The sequence below is a fragment of the Solea solea genome, chromosome 17 (genome assembly GCF_958295425.1).
Source record: "Solea solea chromosome 17, fSolSol10.1, whole genome shotgun sequence".
Taxonomy (NCBI): Eukaryota; Metazoa; Chordata; class Actinopteri; order Pleuronectiformes; family Soleidae; genus Solea; species Solea solea.
Genome location: NC_081150.1, coordinates 18,475,927 through 18,495,885, shown reverse-complemented (window position 1 = coordinate 18,495,885; position 19,959 = coordinate 18,475,927). Strand labels below are relative to the sequence as shown.

At 40.6% G+C, this 19,959-nt stretch overlaps 3 protein-coding genes across 3 annotated transcripts; 2 read left to right on the top strand and 1 right to left on the bottom strand.

The window, feature by feature from the left end:
- Positions 1-4,571, top strand: c17h1orf198 (chromosome 17 C1orf198 homolog). The gene is made up of 6 exons (XM_058613711.1): positions 1-367; positions 1,087-1,137; positions 1,248-1,355; positions 1,497-1,664; positions 1,761-2,138; positions 2,436-4,571. The coding sequence occupies exons 1-6, from the start codon at positions 59-61 to the stop codon at positions 2,490-2,492; spliced, it is 1,071 nt and encodes a 356-aa protein (XP_058469694.1). The 5' UTR covers positions 1-58; the 3' UTR covers positions 2,493-4,571.
- Positions 4,572-7,673: 3,102 nt separating this feature from the next.
- On the top strand, positions 7,674-12,781 carry clec11a (C-type lectin domain containing 11A). The gene is made up of 5 exons (XM_058614380.1): positions 7,674-8,083; positions 8,972-9,080; positions 9,231-9,338; positions 9,787-9,870; positions 11,022-12,781. The coding sequence occupies exons 1-5, from the start codon at positions 7,991-7,993 to the stop codon at positions 11,432-11,434; spliced, it is 807 nt and encodes a 268-aa protein (XP_058470363.1). The 5' UTR covers positions 7,674-7,990; the 3' UTR covers positions 11,435-12,781.
- A 945-nt stretch (positions 12,782-13,726) lies between these two features.
- selenol (selenoprotein L) lies at positions 13,727-19,234 on the bottom strand. The gene is made up of 9 exons (XM_058614378.1): positions 19,035-19,234; positions 17,991-18,069; positions 17,840-17,893; positions 17,536-17,581; positions 16,443-16,570; positions 16,239-16,353; positions 16,017-16,139; positions 15,124-15,261; positions 13,727-14,858 (listed from the first exon to the last, which is right to left on the bottom strand). The coding sequence occupies exons 1-9, from the start codon at positions 19,138-19,140 to the stop codon at positions 14,730-14,732; spliced, it is 918 nt and encodes a 305-aa protein (XP_058470361.1). The 5' UTR covers positions 19,141-19,234; the 3' UTR covers positions 13,727-14,729.
- Positions 19,235-19,959: the final 725 nt, after the last annotated feature.

Below are 19,959 nucleotides of genomic sequence, written 5' to 3'. Positions count from 1 at the left end.
CTTTTTCCTTCTCACAGTCACAATAACAACAGCTGGCGGTTGTCGCAGCCGAGGAGACATGGCAACCGCTACCGTGTCAGCGGGGCTCGACGGCCACAGGATGGAGGAGAAGAAGCTCGAGTACTTCTCCTCCATCAACTCCATGGCGAGGAAAATCATGCAGGAGCGGGAGAAGATCAAGGCCAAGCACGGCTCGTCGTGGGAGAAGATGACGCCGCAGGAGCAGGACTCCGCCATCGACAACTGTATGATGGACCCGCACATCCGAACCCGATACGCTATGCACAGGGTGGACCGGGATGAAGTGGTCTGTTACCCCAAGCTGCTCATTCAGACCGGGCAGAAGATAGTTCACTTCGGCGAGGAGGTATTTAAACCACGTTTGAGTTCATTTGAAATGCTTTGTGAGTACGGTTAATGGCCAGAGACGCCTAGCTTTTGTTGCTAGCTTGCTAACTAGCCACGTAGCCATTGAAATATGCCTGGTGACGTCACAGTGACGTCAGCATATGTATGTAGGAAGGTACATGGAGGCAGCTATTAAACATGGACAACTTGTTTAGTTGGTTTTTGTTAATTTCTACAGGTTTTGCACTATATTGTTTAGGGATATAAGAGATTAAATAGAGGCAAAATGCCATACACCAGTTTTTCAAAATAATGGTAATTATCATCCTGGCTCAGTCAAGTCGTTCGTCGATTTTTAACTACTATATTAATCGTCAGCTATTTTGATAATCGACTAAGTGTTTTAATGATCAAAATTCCAGTTTAAAGCATTTTACCGATCGACATTTTACGAACCAGAGAATTACTGCATGTTATCGAGAAAATGCTCAGCCGATTAATTGATTATGAATATACAGTAACCCTTGTCAGGTTATGAAATTTATGTTCAATTTGTTGTATATACAACAGAAGTGCTGACAAAAGAGAGCATTTCTCTTGGGATCCAATATTACAGACACAAAAATGAATCTTCCACAAATAAATCTGAAGTTCATTGTAAAATATTGTTATAGTACCCCAGAGTTCAGTATGTGTTTAAGTTGAAACTGTAACTGCAGCATGTGTTTTTCTGTTTAGGATATTACCTGGCAAGATGAACATTCTGCTCCATTTTCATGGGAAACAAAGGTAAAAAAAAAAACCAAAACAAATGATTCTTTTTCTATTCTGGAAATACTTGGTCACCGTCTATTTTTTGATGGTAGTATAAATAATACAATGTCTTTTCTGTGTTTCAGAGTCAGCTGGATTTCAGCTTGGCACCAGGATCAGAGCAAGGAATCTCAATCTCCCAGACAGAGCCCAAACCTGCCAAGGCTTCTCATTCCAACCACCATGGAACCAAGGTAGTATTAACCGTAATGGAGGCAGACACTGTGTTTGTCCCTTAACAACCGCCTGCTTTAATCCACGATTACTTGGTAGACATTTTAATAAACTCTAAATTGTTATTTATTAACCAAGTCAGTTATTATGTGGCTGTGAAGGTGCCGGTCAGCGAGGGCAGGAAGCCCGAGGAAGAGTCGTCCTTCTGGAAGATCAGCGCTGAAAGGTCCAGGCTGGAGGGGGAGAAGGCTGACTTCCACTCTCTGACGCCCAGCCAGATCAAATCTATTGAGAAAGGAGAGAAACCCCTGCCCTCATACCTCAGACAGGTAATTTAACATTAACGTAAATATAGTGTCACTGACGTAGCTTGAGAACAACATCAGTCTTTACTTTTATTTTTTTTTGCTATTATTCCTCTACAGGAGCCTCCTGTCGTCTCTAAGGAGCCTGAGGTGCCAGAGTCTCTCCCCCCAGCTCCCACCAAACCCGCAAAGCAGAGAGCACCTAAGCCTCCTGCTCCCACTCCCCCCGCCCCCGTCCCCGTCTCCATCCCCGTGGCTGTTAGTACGGCGCCGTCGTCCATCTCCATCTCGTCAAACCCCCTCCTGCCGGTCAGCATGTCCTCGTCGGTGGCAGGATGGGAGCGTTCTCAGAGCACTCTGCCGTCGGTCAGCAACACCGAGGATGAGATGTTCTCCTCCACCCGGATGTCAAAGCCCCCCAACATCCCCGCCGTGATGGCGAAGGAGAGGGAGGAAGAAGCCTCACCCAACCCTGACGCCAGCCCCACCTTCTCCCAGGTGAGTTCCGACACAGATTATTGGCGGTTTCAGGTGGAAATTGGCACAGATTATTTGTCTAAATATGAATTTTTTTTATCTTTAATGCATCTTGAAGCTGTAGATCCCGCAAAAGTGAGGATATTTAACGGGGTCTTTGAATGCATCTCATTAGCTGCTCCTCGATCATCTTTCATGCGCTGGAGTTGAGAATATTCAAAGATTTGACAAATAATCCTGTCAAATATTCAAATGGCATTTTTTCGCTTGAGATGCCCCGCACTTAATCCAGACTTTATCTTTCATTCTTCTCCTCAGTTCAACACAAGCAGCAGCATCCTGAAGACTGGGTTTGACTTCCTAGACAACTGGTAAACCACAGCCGAGACCAGCCACCGCTCCGAATGACTCATCACCACCATCACCCTGAAGAAGGACCACACTGCCATGACGACAGACATCACCGTGTAGATTTTGAAAGAAACACCAGGCTTTAAAGCGACTACATTGTGTTTTTGTAATAATCTTCCGTGGCTTGTTAAGACATTATCTCACTGCCCATGTGCTGGTGTTTTTGTTTTTTTGTTTTGTTTCTTTTTAAACCTCCTCCAGAAGATACTCCGTCTCTTCTCTGAACCTGGTTTGGAATCTTTTTAAATGTCTTGCCAAACACCCTCTGCTGCATGACGTGTAGAGTAAACAGGGATTAAACCTCACAGAATGTGGACGCTGATTCTCAACTGTGCATTTACACCGCCATCGACTGGGTTGTTGGGTCTTTCATGGATGTTCATACAGGTTTGGTACGTCGAATGCAACCGAAATCATGGGTCATGTAGCGAGCTAAACTGTTAATTGCCGTGATGAAATTACTTGAGCATAATCCTGCTCTGATGTTTGAGAGAAGCTTCACTATGGTCACATGTTCCTTTAAAAACATCTTGGAAAAAGTGGTTAGCTTGTGTGTGTGTGTGTGTGTGTGTGCTTCAAGCAGATGTCGAGCTCTTGCTTTTGCAAAGGTTTGTGGCTTTAAAGCTCATTTCCTCCTTGATTTTATTGACGTGTTGTTTCGTGTGTACTGAAAAAGTTGTGGGGGGGGAAAATGCACGTTTTATCGTAAGGAAACTATAGTTTTGCTGGTGATGCCTTTCTTACGATGTGTCTAGGAAGTGATCGGCCCTTACTCCGCTTGCAGTCAACCCCTTGTAGTCTGGAAAACCAAAGGTGGTTCCAGTCAGTCACAAACAAAAACTGAATGTATTGAGTTTACTTAATCAGGGTTCCTGGTTCATGGGTCTTGAAGGTTTTTAGAAAATTGCCCTAAACAGACGTGTTACGAATTTGAACTTGAATTTGATGCCAACCAAGTCTGACGTTTATGGCCCTTAGTCATGATCACTTTTAGTGTCGGTTTTTCTTAGGTACAGTGTTATCACAAAAAAGATGGGTTTTTTTAAAAAGGAAACCCTAAATAAGACAAACCAGCAGCGAGTGCAGCTGTTCCTTGAGGGGTTTCGCTGTCATCCTTTGCTTGTTATAAACCACCAACCCATTTTTACACTTGCTATAAATAGCTGTGGTACGTGAAAATACACTGCAACCATAAACTGTTGTGGTAATCCCAATTACCTTTTTAACTCTAAACCCTGTTCTTTGCAGTGTAAATGCACAGTCTTGGTGTGACTTAGCTGCCTTTACTTGTGTCTTTTAGATGCTAGTCCTTGAACTCTTTTTCTACCAGTGTGCAAAGAGCGAACACTAGAAAAAAACAAAACACTTTTAATTTTGTGTTCTGAAGATTTTTGCTTTCCAATGTTCTGTTATTTATACCTACATATATATATATATTCCTATAAACTGTTAGAGTAAAAGTAGTGTTTGCTGCTGCTTTCCTGGCCCTCTCAGTGTGATGTTCCTGGAATATCGAGGAAACTTGACAGATGTTACTGTAATGGAGAAAAATCATGTCATGTCATCGAACAGGGATATTGTGAAATAGATTTTTAAATCATTAATTGAAGTAAAGAAGTGGAAACTTAGTTGTTGTTCCCCTTTGGCATTAAGAAAACAAAAACAGGAGGGAAGAGCAGCTCTGGAAGGTTCTGTCCATGGAAAACTGGACTTCCGCGCCGCTGTGGGAAGCTGCCGCACATGTCCTGTGTGGATCGGGCTCCTTGACAACACTTCCTCACGGCCTCACCCCCCTCCCCCCACCTTTCACCAATAACCTCAGACGAGAGAGGACAAGAGGCGCACTCAACATGTTGTGTTTTAGGTCAAGCGGGCAGGCATGTTAGTGATTTGTGACACAGTTTACATGAGAAGTAGAGAACTATTTTAATGAATTTTATATTTATCTGCTGATTGTATCTTCTGCTATACATGTACTATATTGCACTCATGCGTTGTGAGGTCACAGATCAGAAGGAAATTAATAAATGAAAGTCAAACCTGCTCCCTTTTGTCTTTGTCTCTGATTTTCTTTTGGACAGAAACACCGTTAGATAGTAACACCAAGGTTTTTAGCAGACGAGTCCTCTGAAAATTCTACGACGTCACCATTTCTTCCACGTTGGTCCTTTAAAGTTGTGTTGCCTGGTGTGTGTTTACTTTCGTGTTGACCTCCCTCATCGCTCCATGACATCAACTCCTCCAGCTGTAATTTCTTCCAGACCCAAAATACCATTTAGGGGATGAGGAGGGAAAGGATGTCCTCTGCTCGGAGGAAACTTTGTGTTGTTCGGTGAAACGACGCACGGCCTGGTTCACACTCATCAGACCTTGTTCCATGATCTCCCCCGGGTGCCGAGCAGCTGTTGTACATGATGTAGTATTTAAGCAGGCAAGTACACAGATAATGTACTGTACCTGATGTTAGCCTAAGCAAGGGTTACATGAAGTTTTGTTTCATATATAACAAATATATATTGTTAATGTTATCACGGTATGTTCACCGTGAGTCATTGTTTTAGTTGTGTTAACTTCCAATTTTTAAGATGTTCAGTGACATAACAAATAGCATATTCAGCTATTTATGCTAAGCTATCATGCCACTGACTAGCTAGCTACAACTAGCCTCATATTTACTGCACTTACATGACAGCAAGAGAGGAAATAAAGGGGTTTTCTCAAAATAAAAACTAATTCACCTCTGTGACCATAGTTTTTTTTTTTTTATTTACAAAAAATTAAGTTAAGCTAACACCCAGCAAACATGCCTGTGTGGGGTCCATGCAAGCTTGTTATGACTTTTACTGTGTAAATGCTCCTATGAGTAAGATTGATGGGCAGGTCAGTGTTTTACAGTGTAGGTGGAGTCCTAACACAGCTTATATCTACAATAAATATATATTATCCATCAGCGGTGGTCTTCGGGGGGGAAAGTGTATGTGTTTATGTTTGTGATTATCATCGCTCACGCTGAATTAAAGGCTCCTCTGTCCAGTTTTGCACCACCTCCCGACACCTCCACACCCTGAATGGCTGCTTTATGTTGCTGCTCTGCTGCTTTTTCAACACCTGGTTGGGGCGACTGAAGAAAATATGGCCCATCTGTCTGAATCACGGCTGCTCCTCAGACGTGATTCAGACTTTATCGCAATAAATCTGAAGAGGGTCGATGGAAAATGGAAAATAATCAGCATCTTTGTTCTATTACATAAAAGCGATGAGGGGAAATTGGGATGGCGCTTTAATATGGAAAATGCTAAATTATGAGCCTTTTACATGCTTAAATTAACAGCTGCAACTCTAATTTTCATCACGAGCCTGAAGTTACTTTATTGTTTGAAGTATCGTGGAAAAAAAACACAAAAATAATGAATTTAATGTCAGATACACCAAAAAAAACAACAAACTTAGCACGTTTTGAAGACAAAAACATTTAGGATCTAATTTGAATGCATTTGCATTAATTGATTGTTTTGAGGGTAATTTTCCTCAATACACCACCTTTTTTTGGGGGGGGGTCACACACACACACACACACACACACACACACACACACACATTTTTTCCAGGCCCAAAAATGGAGTCTGGAAAAAAAAGTGTGAAGTTTTGGAATCCGTGCATGTGCGTGTGTGTGTGTGTGTGTGTGTGTGTGTCTGCAGACTCTAAACACATCTGTCCCTCGTCGGTGTTTGAGAGCATTCCCAGCCGCTGCCGGAGCTCCTCCCAGTCTCCAGCTCCCCAAACGCTGCTTCAGTCGCTTTCCCCTGGAAATTCTGCAGAATTCTTGTGGCATTTTAACTGGCATACCTCCTACACACACACACGCACGCACGCACGCACACACACACACACACACACACACACACACACACACAGGCAATTACACAAGGTCTTTCTTTTCTGTATTTCCCTGGAACAGCTTGACAAAGGCTTATTTTGTTCCCCAGTGATTTATTTAATTATATTAGAAATGCAGTCTAGGATACCTGATGTGTGGCCAAATTAATAAAACGTATACTGTATATGTCCGTGCATGTGTAGTACACTCTAATGAGCTGAATAAATATAAAAGAAAACAACACCAAATTCAGCACAGAAAACAGACTTTTAAACACATGTTTTATCATAATCTTTGTTATATAATCAAAAAAGTGACATATACAAAGGCAAAATGAGGAATAACTGATTATGATGCTTGACTGTGAGTTCCTAGAAGTTTTATGAAGGATTTTTTTATATCCTATTTGATATTTTTCTGCAACCATAGAAACAATGTTGACACTGTATATTTACATTAGTAGGTGATAAAGACCATTAAATACAGTTAAAAGCAATGGGGAAAAATTGAAGTTGGTAGACCGTGAACAAAAACATTTATATAATACTTTCCAGCCCAAAAAATGTGTCATAAAATTGTCCCATTAATTATCTCAGCATTCAGAAACAAGATTAATTTATATTGCTTTGTACTCTGAATTCTTGTGTAAATATAATGAAATAAAGGCCTGTGAAGACACGATAATGGTATTAAACTGATCAGAGATGGCATTGTGACTTTAATTTACTCTAAACAACAAGAAGGTTTTTTTTACCTGGTATCTTTAATAATCTACATAAAATGAGGTTTTATGTACATTTTTTAATTATATACACAAATCTGAAATAAAAAGGTTGGAAAATTTGTTTGGGGACCCCAAAAACATCTCCTGTGACCCATCTGGGGCCCCCGACCCAGTGTTTGGGAACCCCCGAGCGAGAAGATATGGTTTTCGCACTGGAAAGCTGCAGAAACGTTTTAAGATGAAACCAAAAAGGTCAAAATCCAGTCAAAAGAAAAACCAAAGTGTATATTTCCAGCTGAGAACATAGTTTATTATTGTTAGTTTGTTCAGCTTTAAAGAATGTTTCCTCTGTGGGTCAAGAAAATGCTTCTGCAACTGAGATGGAAGAAAAGAAATCTTACATTTCTTAAATTAGAGCTGTGTTTTTTTTGAGACCTGTGATGTCTGTGAACATGTGCACTGTTCACACAAGGAGTGGAAACTGGAGGTGGGAACAGAAACAATGACCTTTCCTGTTTGTTTGGAAAAGAAAAGAGAGAGACGTCTTCATCCACACCAGAGACAGAGACTGAGACAGTGGGAAGTGTCATTCTGATTTTTGTTGTTTTATATCTGTTTTTATTTACAGGTTTTTTTCCTTTTTTTTTTTTTTAAAAAAGGGGGGAGGGCACAGCAGCTCCCATTCACACTTCCAATGGGAGATTCCTGCTGCTTTGCTGCTTTTCTGCTCCCTGGATCACATCACTGCGGGGGAAACCAGTGAGGCTCAGGAGACTGAGACAGACAGACAGACAGAGACGTGGAGACAGAGAGACACAGCTGCTGAAAAGGAAAAAAAAAAACATTATTAGGAAGCAGAAAATGGGACCGGCTGCCACCTCACTCGCTCTCCTGAGTTTATGTTCTCTGGGTGTTTGTGTCCCAACAGGAACAAGCAACGCTGCACCAACACAGGTCAGGAGTGTTTGTTTGTGTGTTTTCTTGTATTTTGTTGCCTCTTGTTAGGACCTTTAATGGCATAAACACTGACCTTGTCAGGACCAGTAGTCCACATGGAGACCAAAACCTGGTTCCCTAACTCAGCCATGGACGCCTTGTTTAGTCTTGTAGTCCAAATGAATGGAATTCAATGCAGTGTCCTAAAGAAGAAAAGCTGTGCAAACCAGTGTGTGTGTGTCAAACTTTTATTTTGAAAGGACTTTACTGTTATGTGTTGGATTTTCCTTCCTCTGATGAAACATATTTTGCAACCGCATCCGACCTGGTAAAAATGGTAAAAAGTGGATTTAATTTTAATTTAAAGTTCGTAAAGTGGAAGTGGGCGGGGCAAACAGAACTGAAAATCAGCTTTTATCAGGTGATTGTTTTTTTTCCACGTACATGAACGGAACTTGGTACACATGTTAATCGTGTCAGGACGGTCAAAAAAGTCAATGACGACTTTGCCGTAAGTGCTACAGGAAGGCCGCCATTTTGGGTTGAACAGCCATTATTGGGGGGGGGGTATTTAAACAAACATGTCCCACAGCTTTCCTGCGATCATCTTCAAACTTGGTGAGGTCACTTTGGACAAGTTGAGGATCTAAAGTTGTCAAAAGTGTTTGTTAATGTCACACGGTGGATGAGCTAGAGGGCAGCACATTTAAATCAATGCTTCTTCCTAAAATTGTATTACCACAACTGATTATTACTTTTAAAAGTGAATCATGAATCACTTTTCCTGAATGTTTTCAACTAAATGAGAGTAAACACGTATGTATGAATGCATTATCCATGTATCTATTTTAATTGTAAAATAATCATAATAGATTGTCCTGCTTGTGTGTGTGTGTGCGCGTCAAGGCGTCTTCAACAGAGGTGAAGAAGACACGAGGCGATGTTCCCGACGTTCTTCCAGAGCCAGAGCCAACGAACCAGCTGTCAGACTTTGAAAACTCATACAACTACGTGTGTGCGTCACTTTTACTCATTTACAAATCAGATGTTTGTATTATCACTTCAATCTAATCACAAGTTTTCAATCTCTGAAGTGATAACAGGGTGATATTTCCTGATTATTCCTCATTCTCTTCCCCCCATTCTTTAACCATTTGTTGCTCAGTGTCCAGACTGGCCGGCATGGACCAGGCCATCCACAAACTCAACGTTGGTCACTACACGCTGGACGTCAAAGTCAGTCAGCTGATGGACCGTCTGTCCAAGATCGATGGTGATTTCTCTCTTTACATTAAAACGGCATGACTCAACAGATGATCAGCATCATTCTCACGTGGACTCAATTATTAATCAATGAGCCAGCAACTATTTTGATAAGTTTTCTGGCTTTTCAGCTTCTTAAATGTAAATATTTTCTGGTTTCTTTGCTCTATTTAACAAAATAAATCATTTCAACTGATTAGTTTCGATTTATGAACAAAAACAACAGCCCAAATGGAATCATTAAGAGTTACTGTGGCGCCACCTTGAGACCTAAAGTGGATATATTGTAGTTTCAGTCATGGCATCAATGAAGTCTGGACTGAGGTAGAAAAATGTATTAAAATAAAAGGAAGAATGTTTATAAATCCGTATAAAAGATGCCTTGTTATGATGAAGAAAAATCTACTTTTTTATCTTTCTTTTCTTGTTTTTGTTGTTCTCCATCGTTACCATGGCAGCTAAGGTCGGGGAGCTGGAGGACAACATCCGCGAGGTCCATCAGCACAGCAAGGACAACCGCAAGGAGATTGGTAGACTGGAAGGTAAAGGACTATTCATTTAACTCATAAAAAATAAAAACATTCATTATAAGAGATTTTTGATTTCCTTCCACATTACATTTGATATTTTCTTAGACTAGAATAATAATTGAAAAGTCCCCAAAAAATGTGATTCTCTCAAAGATGATTTGAGTGATTACATACAATATCAAAGACCGTTGGTCTTCTTTAACATAATATTTTAGAATATATGAATGAAAAAAATTAATATAGAAAATGATGTCTCATGCTCCGTGGACCACTCTTTCACAATTTGAGCCTGATGAATCCTGGCATTGTCATCTTGGAATATGCCCATGTCATCAGGGAAGAAAAAAATGCAGTGGTAGAATAATCTGGTCATTCATTATATTCATGTAGTCATCTGACCTCATTCTTTGGGCACATAATGTTGCTGAACCTAGACCTGACCAACTGCAGTAACCCCTTACCTATTTGCTTAGTTAAATCCAGGTGGCGACTTTTTTTTGGCCAGGCAGTGAAAATATGTTGGTTGCAAAATTTGCAAATTAGCGATATCTTAAATGTTGGAGCCCCTGTGTTCCTTTTTCCAGGGGCCTTCAAAGTCCATTGAAACGTTTCTGGTTCATCGCCAACATTAATGCAGTTTCCTGCCACCAAATGAGCATTTGTGTCTTTCAGAACTTTGTTTTGGTTTTGAACTAGCCTAGCATCACGCTTAGCAACAGAATGAAGCTGATTTGAGGCAAAGAGCTCTTATAAGCACTGTTTCAAGAGTGGAACGGTTCAGTTCGGTTTGCTACAGCATGGTTAGTATTTTTTGCATTTCCATTTGGAATAGTACCCAAAATAATCAGCCCCTACCGTCCCATTCCCAGTCATCGTTTGTTGTCGTCGCATTGGTACAACGTCACGCTACCAAGAAATGCTACTGTTCTCAGTCGGAACACAAACCTGACCAGGGCTTTACGATTCAGAACCAAACTGTACTGTACCATGACGGAAACAGGGCAATAAATAGACTATCCACAAGTAGCTCAGCACCAAACACCCGTCAAAGCTCGCAAACAAAGCTAGCAACTACTAGCATCTATCATAATCGAGCTGCTGTAATTGAATGATAGATTTTCAGGTCTGAACATGTGATAAAGTGTCCATTTTGTTGTTCTAAGGTTGTCACAAGGGTCTCAGGTTAGGATACAAATGCTATCTGGTGTACAACACCTACGAGGATTACGCAGGAGCGTCCAGAAAGTGTCTGGAACGTGGTGGCCGCATGGCGATGCCCCGCGACCGCAAAGAGCAGGAGGCCCTGGCCGACTACATCAAGTCCTTCTTCCACCCCGGGAACTGGCCCGTGTGGCTGGGCATCAACGACCTCCGCTCCGAGGGCCTGTACTTGTTTGATGACGGGACGCGGGTGTCGTACTTTCAGTGGCGCAAGCACTTCCTGTCCACTCAGCCGGACGGAGGGTGGCGGGAGAACTGCGTGGCCATGTCGTCGGACGACGGCGACTGGTGGGACCACTACTGCGACCGGAATATGAATTATGTCTGTGAGTTTGATGATCGAGTGGCACTTTAACAAAAACATTGCCATTATATAAACGTCAATGTTTATCAAAAAAATGGTCCAGTTCATTTTCAGATAACTTATTCTTCCCCTTTAAAGACTCATTTAAAAAAAACCTGTGATTGGCTTTCACAAGTGATGAAGCCTTTAGACTTTCCTTGGAAACTTGTTGTGTTAAAGGCACAGTTCGCTAAACTGAAAATGTGCTCATTATCTCCTCACCACTATGCCAGTGGAGGGGTGTGGTGAAGGTTTATCTTCAGAATGTTTTTCCAATATCTCATATCCTCCGCACTAAACATGCTGATCAACACTTTTATTGACTTAAGTGGTTTATTTAGCTTAATTGATCCTAGTAAAAAAATTACCACCATAGGAAATTAATGAATATAGCATCGATCTAGATTTTTAACCACTACGTGGTACACTACATTTCATAGTTTAAGAAAAGGTATTAACAAAATGTAGTGATAAGTTTTTATGTTCATGTTAGACCAGTTAAAATACACTGGTCACAAACACTGACATCAGAGGGATCAAGTAACAAATTCCCCACAGTCACCCAATAAATCTGGCAAATTACAGATTAACCTAAAGAAAACTGGACCCCAAACTAAAAGTGTAACAGAAGTCAATGAGCAGAGACTATATACAAAATAAATACCCGACACATTTTCAAAACACAAGCAACAGAAGCCCCAGCTAAAGTAAAGTTGTTAACCGCCTTGAGACACAAAAACCAGCTGAGCAAGAAGTCTCCAACCTGGATATATAACCTCCCAGTGAGGCTGATTACCCTCAGCTGTGGAAGAACACAGGTGAATCCAATAGCTTCTGATTAGCAAAGAAACCTGTGACCAAGATCCTGTTGTTTGTAAACCTGAAATGTCACTCAAGTGTCTGAAAGCCTTGACATTCAAATTAAGCTTCAAAACAAGTTCATTTACACTATGTTCTTTTTTAGCTTAAATGTCCACATTATTAACCTAATAAAAATGTATTTAAAATGATACAAATTACACACTATTAAAAAGAGCTGCTGGATTTTCAGCAATTAACAAGTGCTTTAGTTGGCTCAAAAATGCGAGTATGTAGCACTCTTTCTCTTTGTAAAATGCCTCAGCACTGCTTATGTGGTGTCAACCAAGTGTCCAAAAGCCCCAACATTCAAATTTGACAGAATATGGCATCATTTACGTCACATATTTTAGCCTATTTTCACTTTAGCCACCTAGCATGACTCGTGTTATGTTTACATGACACAGGCTAGCATATAAGCTTTCAAATGAGTCAAAAACAGCAGCAACTCGCAACCCAGTTGTTTTACATGTATCGTCCATGTGTCTTAAGCCCCGATAGTCAGATTTTACTCCAAATGACATAATTTACCATGTTTTTAGACTCCTAGCTAGGAACTACATTCATATTCTCATATACACAGTGCTGGCAGGAGCTAGGAGGCTAAAGTGGACATTTACTGACCTCGTGGGCAAGGTAGCTAACACAGCTCCTTGCTAGGTGGCTAAAGTGGACATTTACCTACCTAGCAGGAGCTAGGAAGCTAAAGTGGACATTTACTGACCTCGTGGGCAAGGTAGCTAACACAGCTCCTTGCTAGGTGGCTAAAGTGGACATTTACTGACCTAGTGGGCAAGTTGGCTAACACAGCTCCTTGCTAGGTGGTTAAAGTGGACATTTACTGACCTAGTAGGAACGAGGAGCCTAACACAACTCCTTGCTAGGTGGGTAAAATGGACATTTACCTACCTAGCAAGAGCTCGGTGGCTAACACAGCTCCTGTATGCAAACCGGGAACTCCAATGACATAGTGATAAGTAGATAATAAGCAAAATTGCATGTGTGTGTGAACTACCCATTCGCATTTTTCAAGTAGCAACAGTCAAATATGTGACCATATTCAAAGGCTTTTTTTTCACACAGTGTCTCAAATGTTTTGCTCTTGAACGTCTAATATCGCAGACTGAGATTTACTCAGATTATGTAACTACTATAAATATTGTATTATTGGTGCAGCTGCAGTGATATGAATGTAAGTGAGTCAGACGTTCTGCTGTGAGTTTAAGCATTAAAATTCCTAAATATTTGCTCAAATTTCCCCAACCATGAAAAGCTGCAGTCATGTTTCTTTCCAGAATCAGCACAAACTGGACTCACATACAATTTCAATCGCTGTGGGAGTTTGATTTAGAGCAGCTCAAAATGCATTTCACACAAAGAAACGAAACATTACTAACCTGTATGTCCTGCAATATAAACAATGACAATGTTGTAATGTACATAAAATCTGAATGTAAATGTTTTTAATAAATCTTTGCTCAAGGTTCAGATGGTTTACATGACAGCATAATTGTTCCATATTCTTATCGCCCAAATTTCTTGTCTGCTTGACCCTGAAAGGCAGTTTCATGGTAATATTTCCAGTAAATCTCATCATAATAGCAATGTTATTATCATCTATCATCAAAATACAGCTAAATCAAAACCCATTACGGCACATTTAAATACTTGAAAACATGTAAATACAATAAATTTGTCTGAATAATATGTGAAAATATCTGATTTTATTCAAAGTTCATTACTATTTTATTTTAGATAGGAAAGATCAGACCTGCAGCAATGCAGAAAATAACTGTTTCCATGTTTTATATGAATTAGGGGTGAAATTTACTATCCTTTTTATGATCGATCAACCTTCCGATTATTTTCGCAGTTGAGTCCAAAAAAAGGTTGAAAAATGTTGATCAGTGTTTCCCAAACTGATGTTAATGTTCTCAAATGTCTTGTTTTGTCCACAAAATCAAAATTATTCAGTTTTAATGATTTCTTGTTTTCTTTTTTGGTGCAAAGAAACCAGACAATATTCACATTTAAGAAGCTGAAAAATCATAAAACTTGTTATAATCGTTTTAAAAAACAATCAAACTGAACATATAGCCAGACATTACTAAAAGACTCATTTAGTAATCCATTAATCGTTGTAATACTTAATAATGTCTTAATAAGCGCCATATTCTCTCATATTATGGATTTGCTAAAGCAAATCAATGCATTTTATCATTAAATAACATATTTCTATTGAATTCAAGTGGTGAGGATTTTAAAAATGTAGCTATCAAAACACTGACACCAAAAAAGAGAAGATCGGTCGTCTCCTGCGTACGTTTTTTCCTCAGTCACACCTCATCGCAGCATCACGAGTGCGAGATGTGACGTCATATATGTGCATCAAAGAGCCCCGCTCTTCCCCCCGTGGTGTCAGTGACGTGTTTGCGTTCGCGTCAGATGGTTATGACGTGGCGTTGGCGGCGTCCACTGTGTCCAGAATCGTCCTCACGGACGGCCTGTCCAACGGAGTCTTAGACGGATGAGAAAGAAGAACCTGTCCTGCTTCATCTAGCAGAAAGTTTCCACCCATCTGTAAAAAAACACGTGTAGTTTATTTATTATAACACATTTACCGATGTAGTTTTTAGTATTTGGTGAAATAAATACTTTTTTCACAAGTTCATTTTCATACACGAAGCAGCTAAAATGCTAAAGTTATTAAAAATCTGATAATCTGAGCTAATGGGAGCAAGTAGATATAGAACAAAAGCGGCCCAAGAACAGAGCCTTGAGGAATCCCACATTGCTCAGAGACAAATTTACCAAATGAGACAAAGTAAGATTTGGACTTTTACCTGGTAGAGATCTTCCTGCAGGTGAGTGGGGATGTCAGGAAAGTCTATGCCCACAGTTTTGTACTCCGAGTAATGCAGCAGAAAGTCAAACTTCATCACTTTGGCGTAGGACGAGCCAAGGCCAAACTTCCTGAAAACCTGTGGACACAGGGAGGACACGCAGACATTTATTTTGGCACATTTAAATAATAACAATAATAATAATAAACTAAAAACCTCACATGACAGAGGAATGAGATCATCCAGCTGCAACAAAATGTGGAAAATCTTCCGTCTCTATTTTGGGCCGATTGTTTTCCATCACATCTGCACATGTGTGATGCTGGACTTTTGAGACTTTTCAAAATAAAAGCTTTGGATGCTCAGTTTGCTGGACTTTTGAGACACCTTTGACTTTTCAAAATAAAAGCTTTGGATGCTCAGTTTGCTGAACTTTTGAGACACATTTGACTTTTCAAAGTAAAAGCTTTGGACGCTCAGTTTGCTGGACCTTTGAGACACCTTTGACTTTTCAAAATAAAAGCTTTGGTGGCTCAGTTTGCTGGACCTTTGAGACACCTTTGACTTTTCAAAATAAAAGCTTTGGAGGCTCAGTTTACTGGACCCTTGAATTTTCAAAATAAAAGCTTTGGAGGCTGTTTGCTGGACACTTTTGACTTTTCAAAATAAAAGCTTCGGAGGCTCATTTTGCCGGGCTTTTGAGACACGTTTGACTTATCAGTCAGGCATTTAGTTCCCACAGATGTCTGCCCACTACTGTTTTTATATAATAATGTAAATTCTACATATTTCTTTATTTCCTTTTTTAAATAGAATTTCCCTTCTTTCTTTATCTTTAAATGGAAATGTAACAGTAAGGTAATGGTTATTAGGTGATAGAAACACTCGCTGACCTTCCTCTGTGGATCCAGCAGCATGTCAAACGTACACCCCGTCTGCTGGAGCCACAGCTCGGCTCCCTCCTTCTTCCCAAAAGCAACCATTAAGACCCGCAGTGACCGAGCTTCCAGGTCAGCCTGCAGAGCAGAGAACAAAAAAATCCAAAAATAGATAGAAAAGTGAACGTTTTCTTTGTTGTTGTTGTTATATTGAACGACAGTCGCCGGTAAACTGACCTTACTGGCCTCCAGCTCAGCCAAGTGGTCTCGTCACGGTAGTCATCCAAAATGTCTGAGGAGAACGAGCAGCAGCTTCTGACCTCGACCCAGATATTCAGCCAGAGTCACGTTCCTTTAACACACAACACACACGACAAAAGCCTCAGAAACAACAAGGACACGAGAAAACCCTCGCCAAACCAGCCGAGCGTGTGAACTCACTTTCCACTGCGAGCGTCGGTGAACGCCATGTCGGGGCTCACGCTGTCGGCCATCTTGGCTCCTGCGAGCTTCCTGTCGGTGACCTGCAAACCTTTGTCCACGTTCTCCAGGAACGCGTCCCACTCGCTCTGCACACACAGAGAATTTAGAGTAGTAAATCATCATGTTCTCAATGAAATAATTAACTGGTTTAAAAACATATTTACAACCAACAACATATCTATGTATATACATACATATATTATATATATATATGTATGTATATACTGTACATAAGATCATATTATTCTGACTATATAGGGGTGGCGTGCTCACTGCTTCTGAACATCTGATTTTACAAAGAATTTCTTTGTTTTCTAATTCATGCTATATAGGCTATTTTGATGGACTCGGAACACCGAGAGGGTGCTGTTCTATTCCGGCGGGTCAGAGGGCGAGAGAAGGAGCCGCCGCCTGTCTCTCTCTCTCCTCACTTCACGTCGTTTACGTCAATAGAGGGAACATTGAATTCGGGCCGACAGTTTTATTTACAAGATTAAATTGAGTGACACGGTCTACACATATACACACACACACACACACACACACACACACACACAAACAGCGCTGTCCAAGGTGCCCTGACACTGAACCGGCTTTACAAGCGCTGATGCGCATATCATGCCCACACAACGATGGGACTTACCCGTTTTTATTCACCATACACACTTATTCATTCAGATATGTGCAGTTCATTTTAAAGATGCAGTTTTATTTATTTATTTAGTTTGTTTGTTTTTGTTTTATTTTTTATTTTATACTTTTTCTGCGGAGCACCCACGGGATCAGCGCCTATATGTCATGTTGACATTTTATCGCCTTTTCACTCATGTTCAATGACCTCCTTTTTTAACCTGTCCTCCACCTTTATTATCTTGTTCCCATGTTTGTCAATTGTAATTTGTATGTAATAAAAAAAGGCAATAAACTGTGCACTGGAATCTGGGTGGGCAATTACTCGAGTCTTAAATGTGCGCAGAGTTTCAAAATAAAGACAAAGGACAAATAAACACAGGATTTTTGCCTTAAGAATAAATAAGTGAAAGACACAGACCTCCAGCTCCAGAAGCTCGTCCACCAGCTCTCTCACCGCTGCATGGCTGTAAAAAAACACGACAGCGTGTGACGGGATTAACCAGATTAACCACAGTGATGATGATGATGAAGGTTCCACCTGGAGTGTGTTGTCTTTTACTGCCAAAATAGCACAATTTTGGCAGGAAACCGCCCTGTTTGGATCTATAGACGTATACAACCAGCAGCATTTATTTTTTAATAGATATTAATAGATATTTCCACTAACATAATTCTTGGTACATTGTTTCATGACAAGATCATTTTGTTTACCTGGTACTTACTTATAAAACTTCCGCCAAACGGCCTCTGCGTCACTCTTCTTCTTCACGCCGAGGCTAATCGACAAGAACAAAACACTAAAATCACCTGGACAGCAGTTTATGACTAATTCCTCAGTGGTCATTGGTGACAGTTGGGTTATGGACCGTCTACCTCTCATAGAAGTCTGTGCCAGCTGCCATGAGGCCAAACAACGTGGTGATTTCATGTGGAAGCAACTTCTCCAGGGAGACTGTGTGAGAACAAAGAGCTGCCTTATTACCTTTTATTGCTCGAGCTGATTTGCGCGACGCTACTACGATGCCAATAAACACGACGTGGATTAGATCACGTCGCCTTCTTGAAAGTGGTGTCATTAACCCAGCGACTTCATCACACTGTAACTGCTGCAACGAGGCACAAACATTGTGACATAGCAGAAGGAAATGAGTAAATCACACTTGTATTACATGGTTCAGTGAGCTTTAAAGGAGAAGTCATTACTTCATGTGAGCGCTGAGGAAACAAAATAACAAAAAAAAAAGACAGAGACAGCTTCAAGTTTCCCGTGAGGAATAATAATTTAAAAAAAGCCCTGAAGATTGCAAGTGCTGTCTCCTTGAAAATCAAGCCTAACGAAATGATTGCTGAATGAAGTATAATAGTGCAAACATGGTTTGTACTCATTTTTTATTTTTATAAACCCAGACCCCATTCAGATTTCCATCATTTGGGGACTTACATACTTACTGGAAACGAGACAAAGGTAACACTGCAAAAATGACATATTTATTCTGAATCAATATGATGTCCCCTTCAATTCGGCATTGGTGTCAGTAAGTGATGTCTACCATTTTTGGGAATATAAGACCGGGATGTAGCCCTGGACTCCATTCAGGTTTCTCGTATTTTAAAGCTACTGTACATCAATGGGGTAATTTATTATGCTTATACAACAAATCTTAACATAATTTCAACATTCTGTTTTAACTAGTGATCAATTCGGCGTCACCGTTAACGTCACGTGTACAAGTCAAATAAATAATATTAAAGTTAGAATTTCATTTAAATGCGCCCTATGCCGAATTATTCACACGATCAAGTTGAAATCACTAAGCACATAAGGTGTTGTCGTTGCGTGAACGTTCATTGAAAAAATGAGGAATCATGCGCTAAAACCTCAGAATTTGACATGGGGTCTGGTTTGTTCTACAGTACCTTCTGCGTCCTGCTTGGCCTTCTGTAGCAGAGCCTTGCTCTGGTTGACGAGCCGGGTCAGAGCACCTATTAGTGTCTCCCGGGACACGGTCACATCCGCGGCCATAGTCACCGGTTCCGTCCGGTCTCCGGAGAAGAACCACACGGATGAAACTGTCACATGCTGGAGTTGGCAAAACTCGTATTTAGACGGAAATAGTGTCGGGCACACGTTGGTGTTGCGCATGCGCGTCTGCTGATCGACCAACCGGAACAGATATTTAAATCTGGCTCCTCCCATTTTCTCTCCCCTGTTCATCTTCGCTACAACAGATATTTTATTTTACGTTTTTGATTCATTTAAAATAAGACAATTTAATTCATAGAACGTAATTTTAAATGACTAAATATTGTTTTTTTAATAAAAAATATAGAATTATTTTATTAACTATGTGAAGAGGTTGAGAATGACTAAACAGACAAACCTAAATCTAAAGTTGGGAATAAATCTGCCTCCTGTAGATGACCTTGCCCTGCCTATTTACGCCACGGTATTTTAATGTTGGCAATAATGGAATATTTTCCAGTAATTTAAGGAGTTTGGTTAAAAAAACCAACATAGACTCAACAAAAGGACTTGTGTGTATCCATCCATCCATTTTCTACTGTACCTGTGCCGATCTCAGCTGACATAGGGCAACAGATCGCCAGTCCATGACAGGGCCACATTCAGAATCAAACAACCATCCACTCTCACACTCACACTACTGTGTCCAATAACCTCTGCTTGTTTTGGGATTTTGGGAGGCCGCCGGAGAACCCGCCGAAAACCCATGCACACACGGGGAGAACATGCAAACTCCATGCAGAAAGGCTCTTGTTCCAACCGGGGCTCAAACCCAAGGCAAGAGTGTGTGTATGTATCTTTCATTATTGATTAATATAT

Bases quoted from the DNA above. Each gene is read 5' to 3' on its own strand.
- c17h1orf198 (XM_058613711.1), top strand. From the start codon at position 59: ATGGCAACCGCTACCGTGTCAGCGGGGCTCGACGGCCACAGGATGGAG. The intron at 368-1,086 runs GTATTTAAACCA...TTTTCTGTTTAG, and splicing joins TAGTTCACTTCGGCGAGGAG to GATATTACCTGGCAAGATGA. The intron at 1,665-1,760 runs GTAATTTAACAT...ATTCCTCTACAG, and splicing joins TGCCCTCATACCTCAGACAG to GAGCCTCCTGTCGTCTCTAA.
- clec11a (XM_058614380.1), top strand. From the start codon at position 7,991: ATGGGACCGGCTGCCACCTCACTCGCTCTCCTGAGTTTATGTTCTCTG. The intron at 9,081-9,230 runs GTGCGTCACTTT...TTTGTTGCTCAG, and splicing joins AAACTCATACAACTACGTGT to TGTCCAGACTGGCCGGCATG. The intron at 9,339-9,786 runs GTGATTTCTCTC...TTACCATGGCAG, and splicing joins CCGTCTGTCCAAGATCGATG to CTAAGGTCGGGGAGCTGGAG.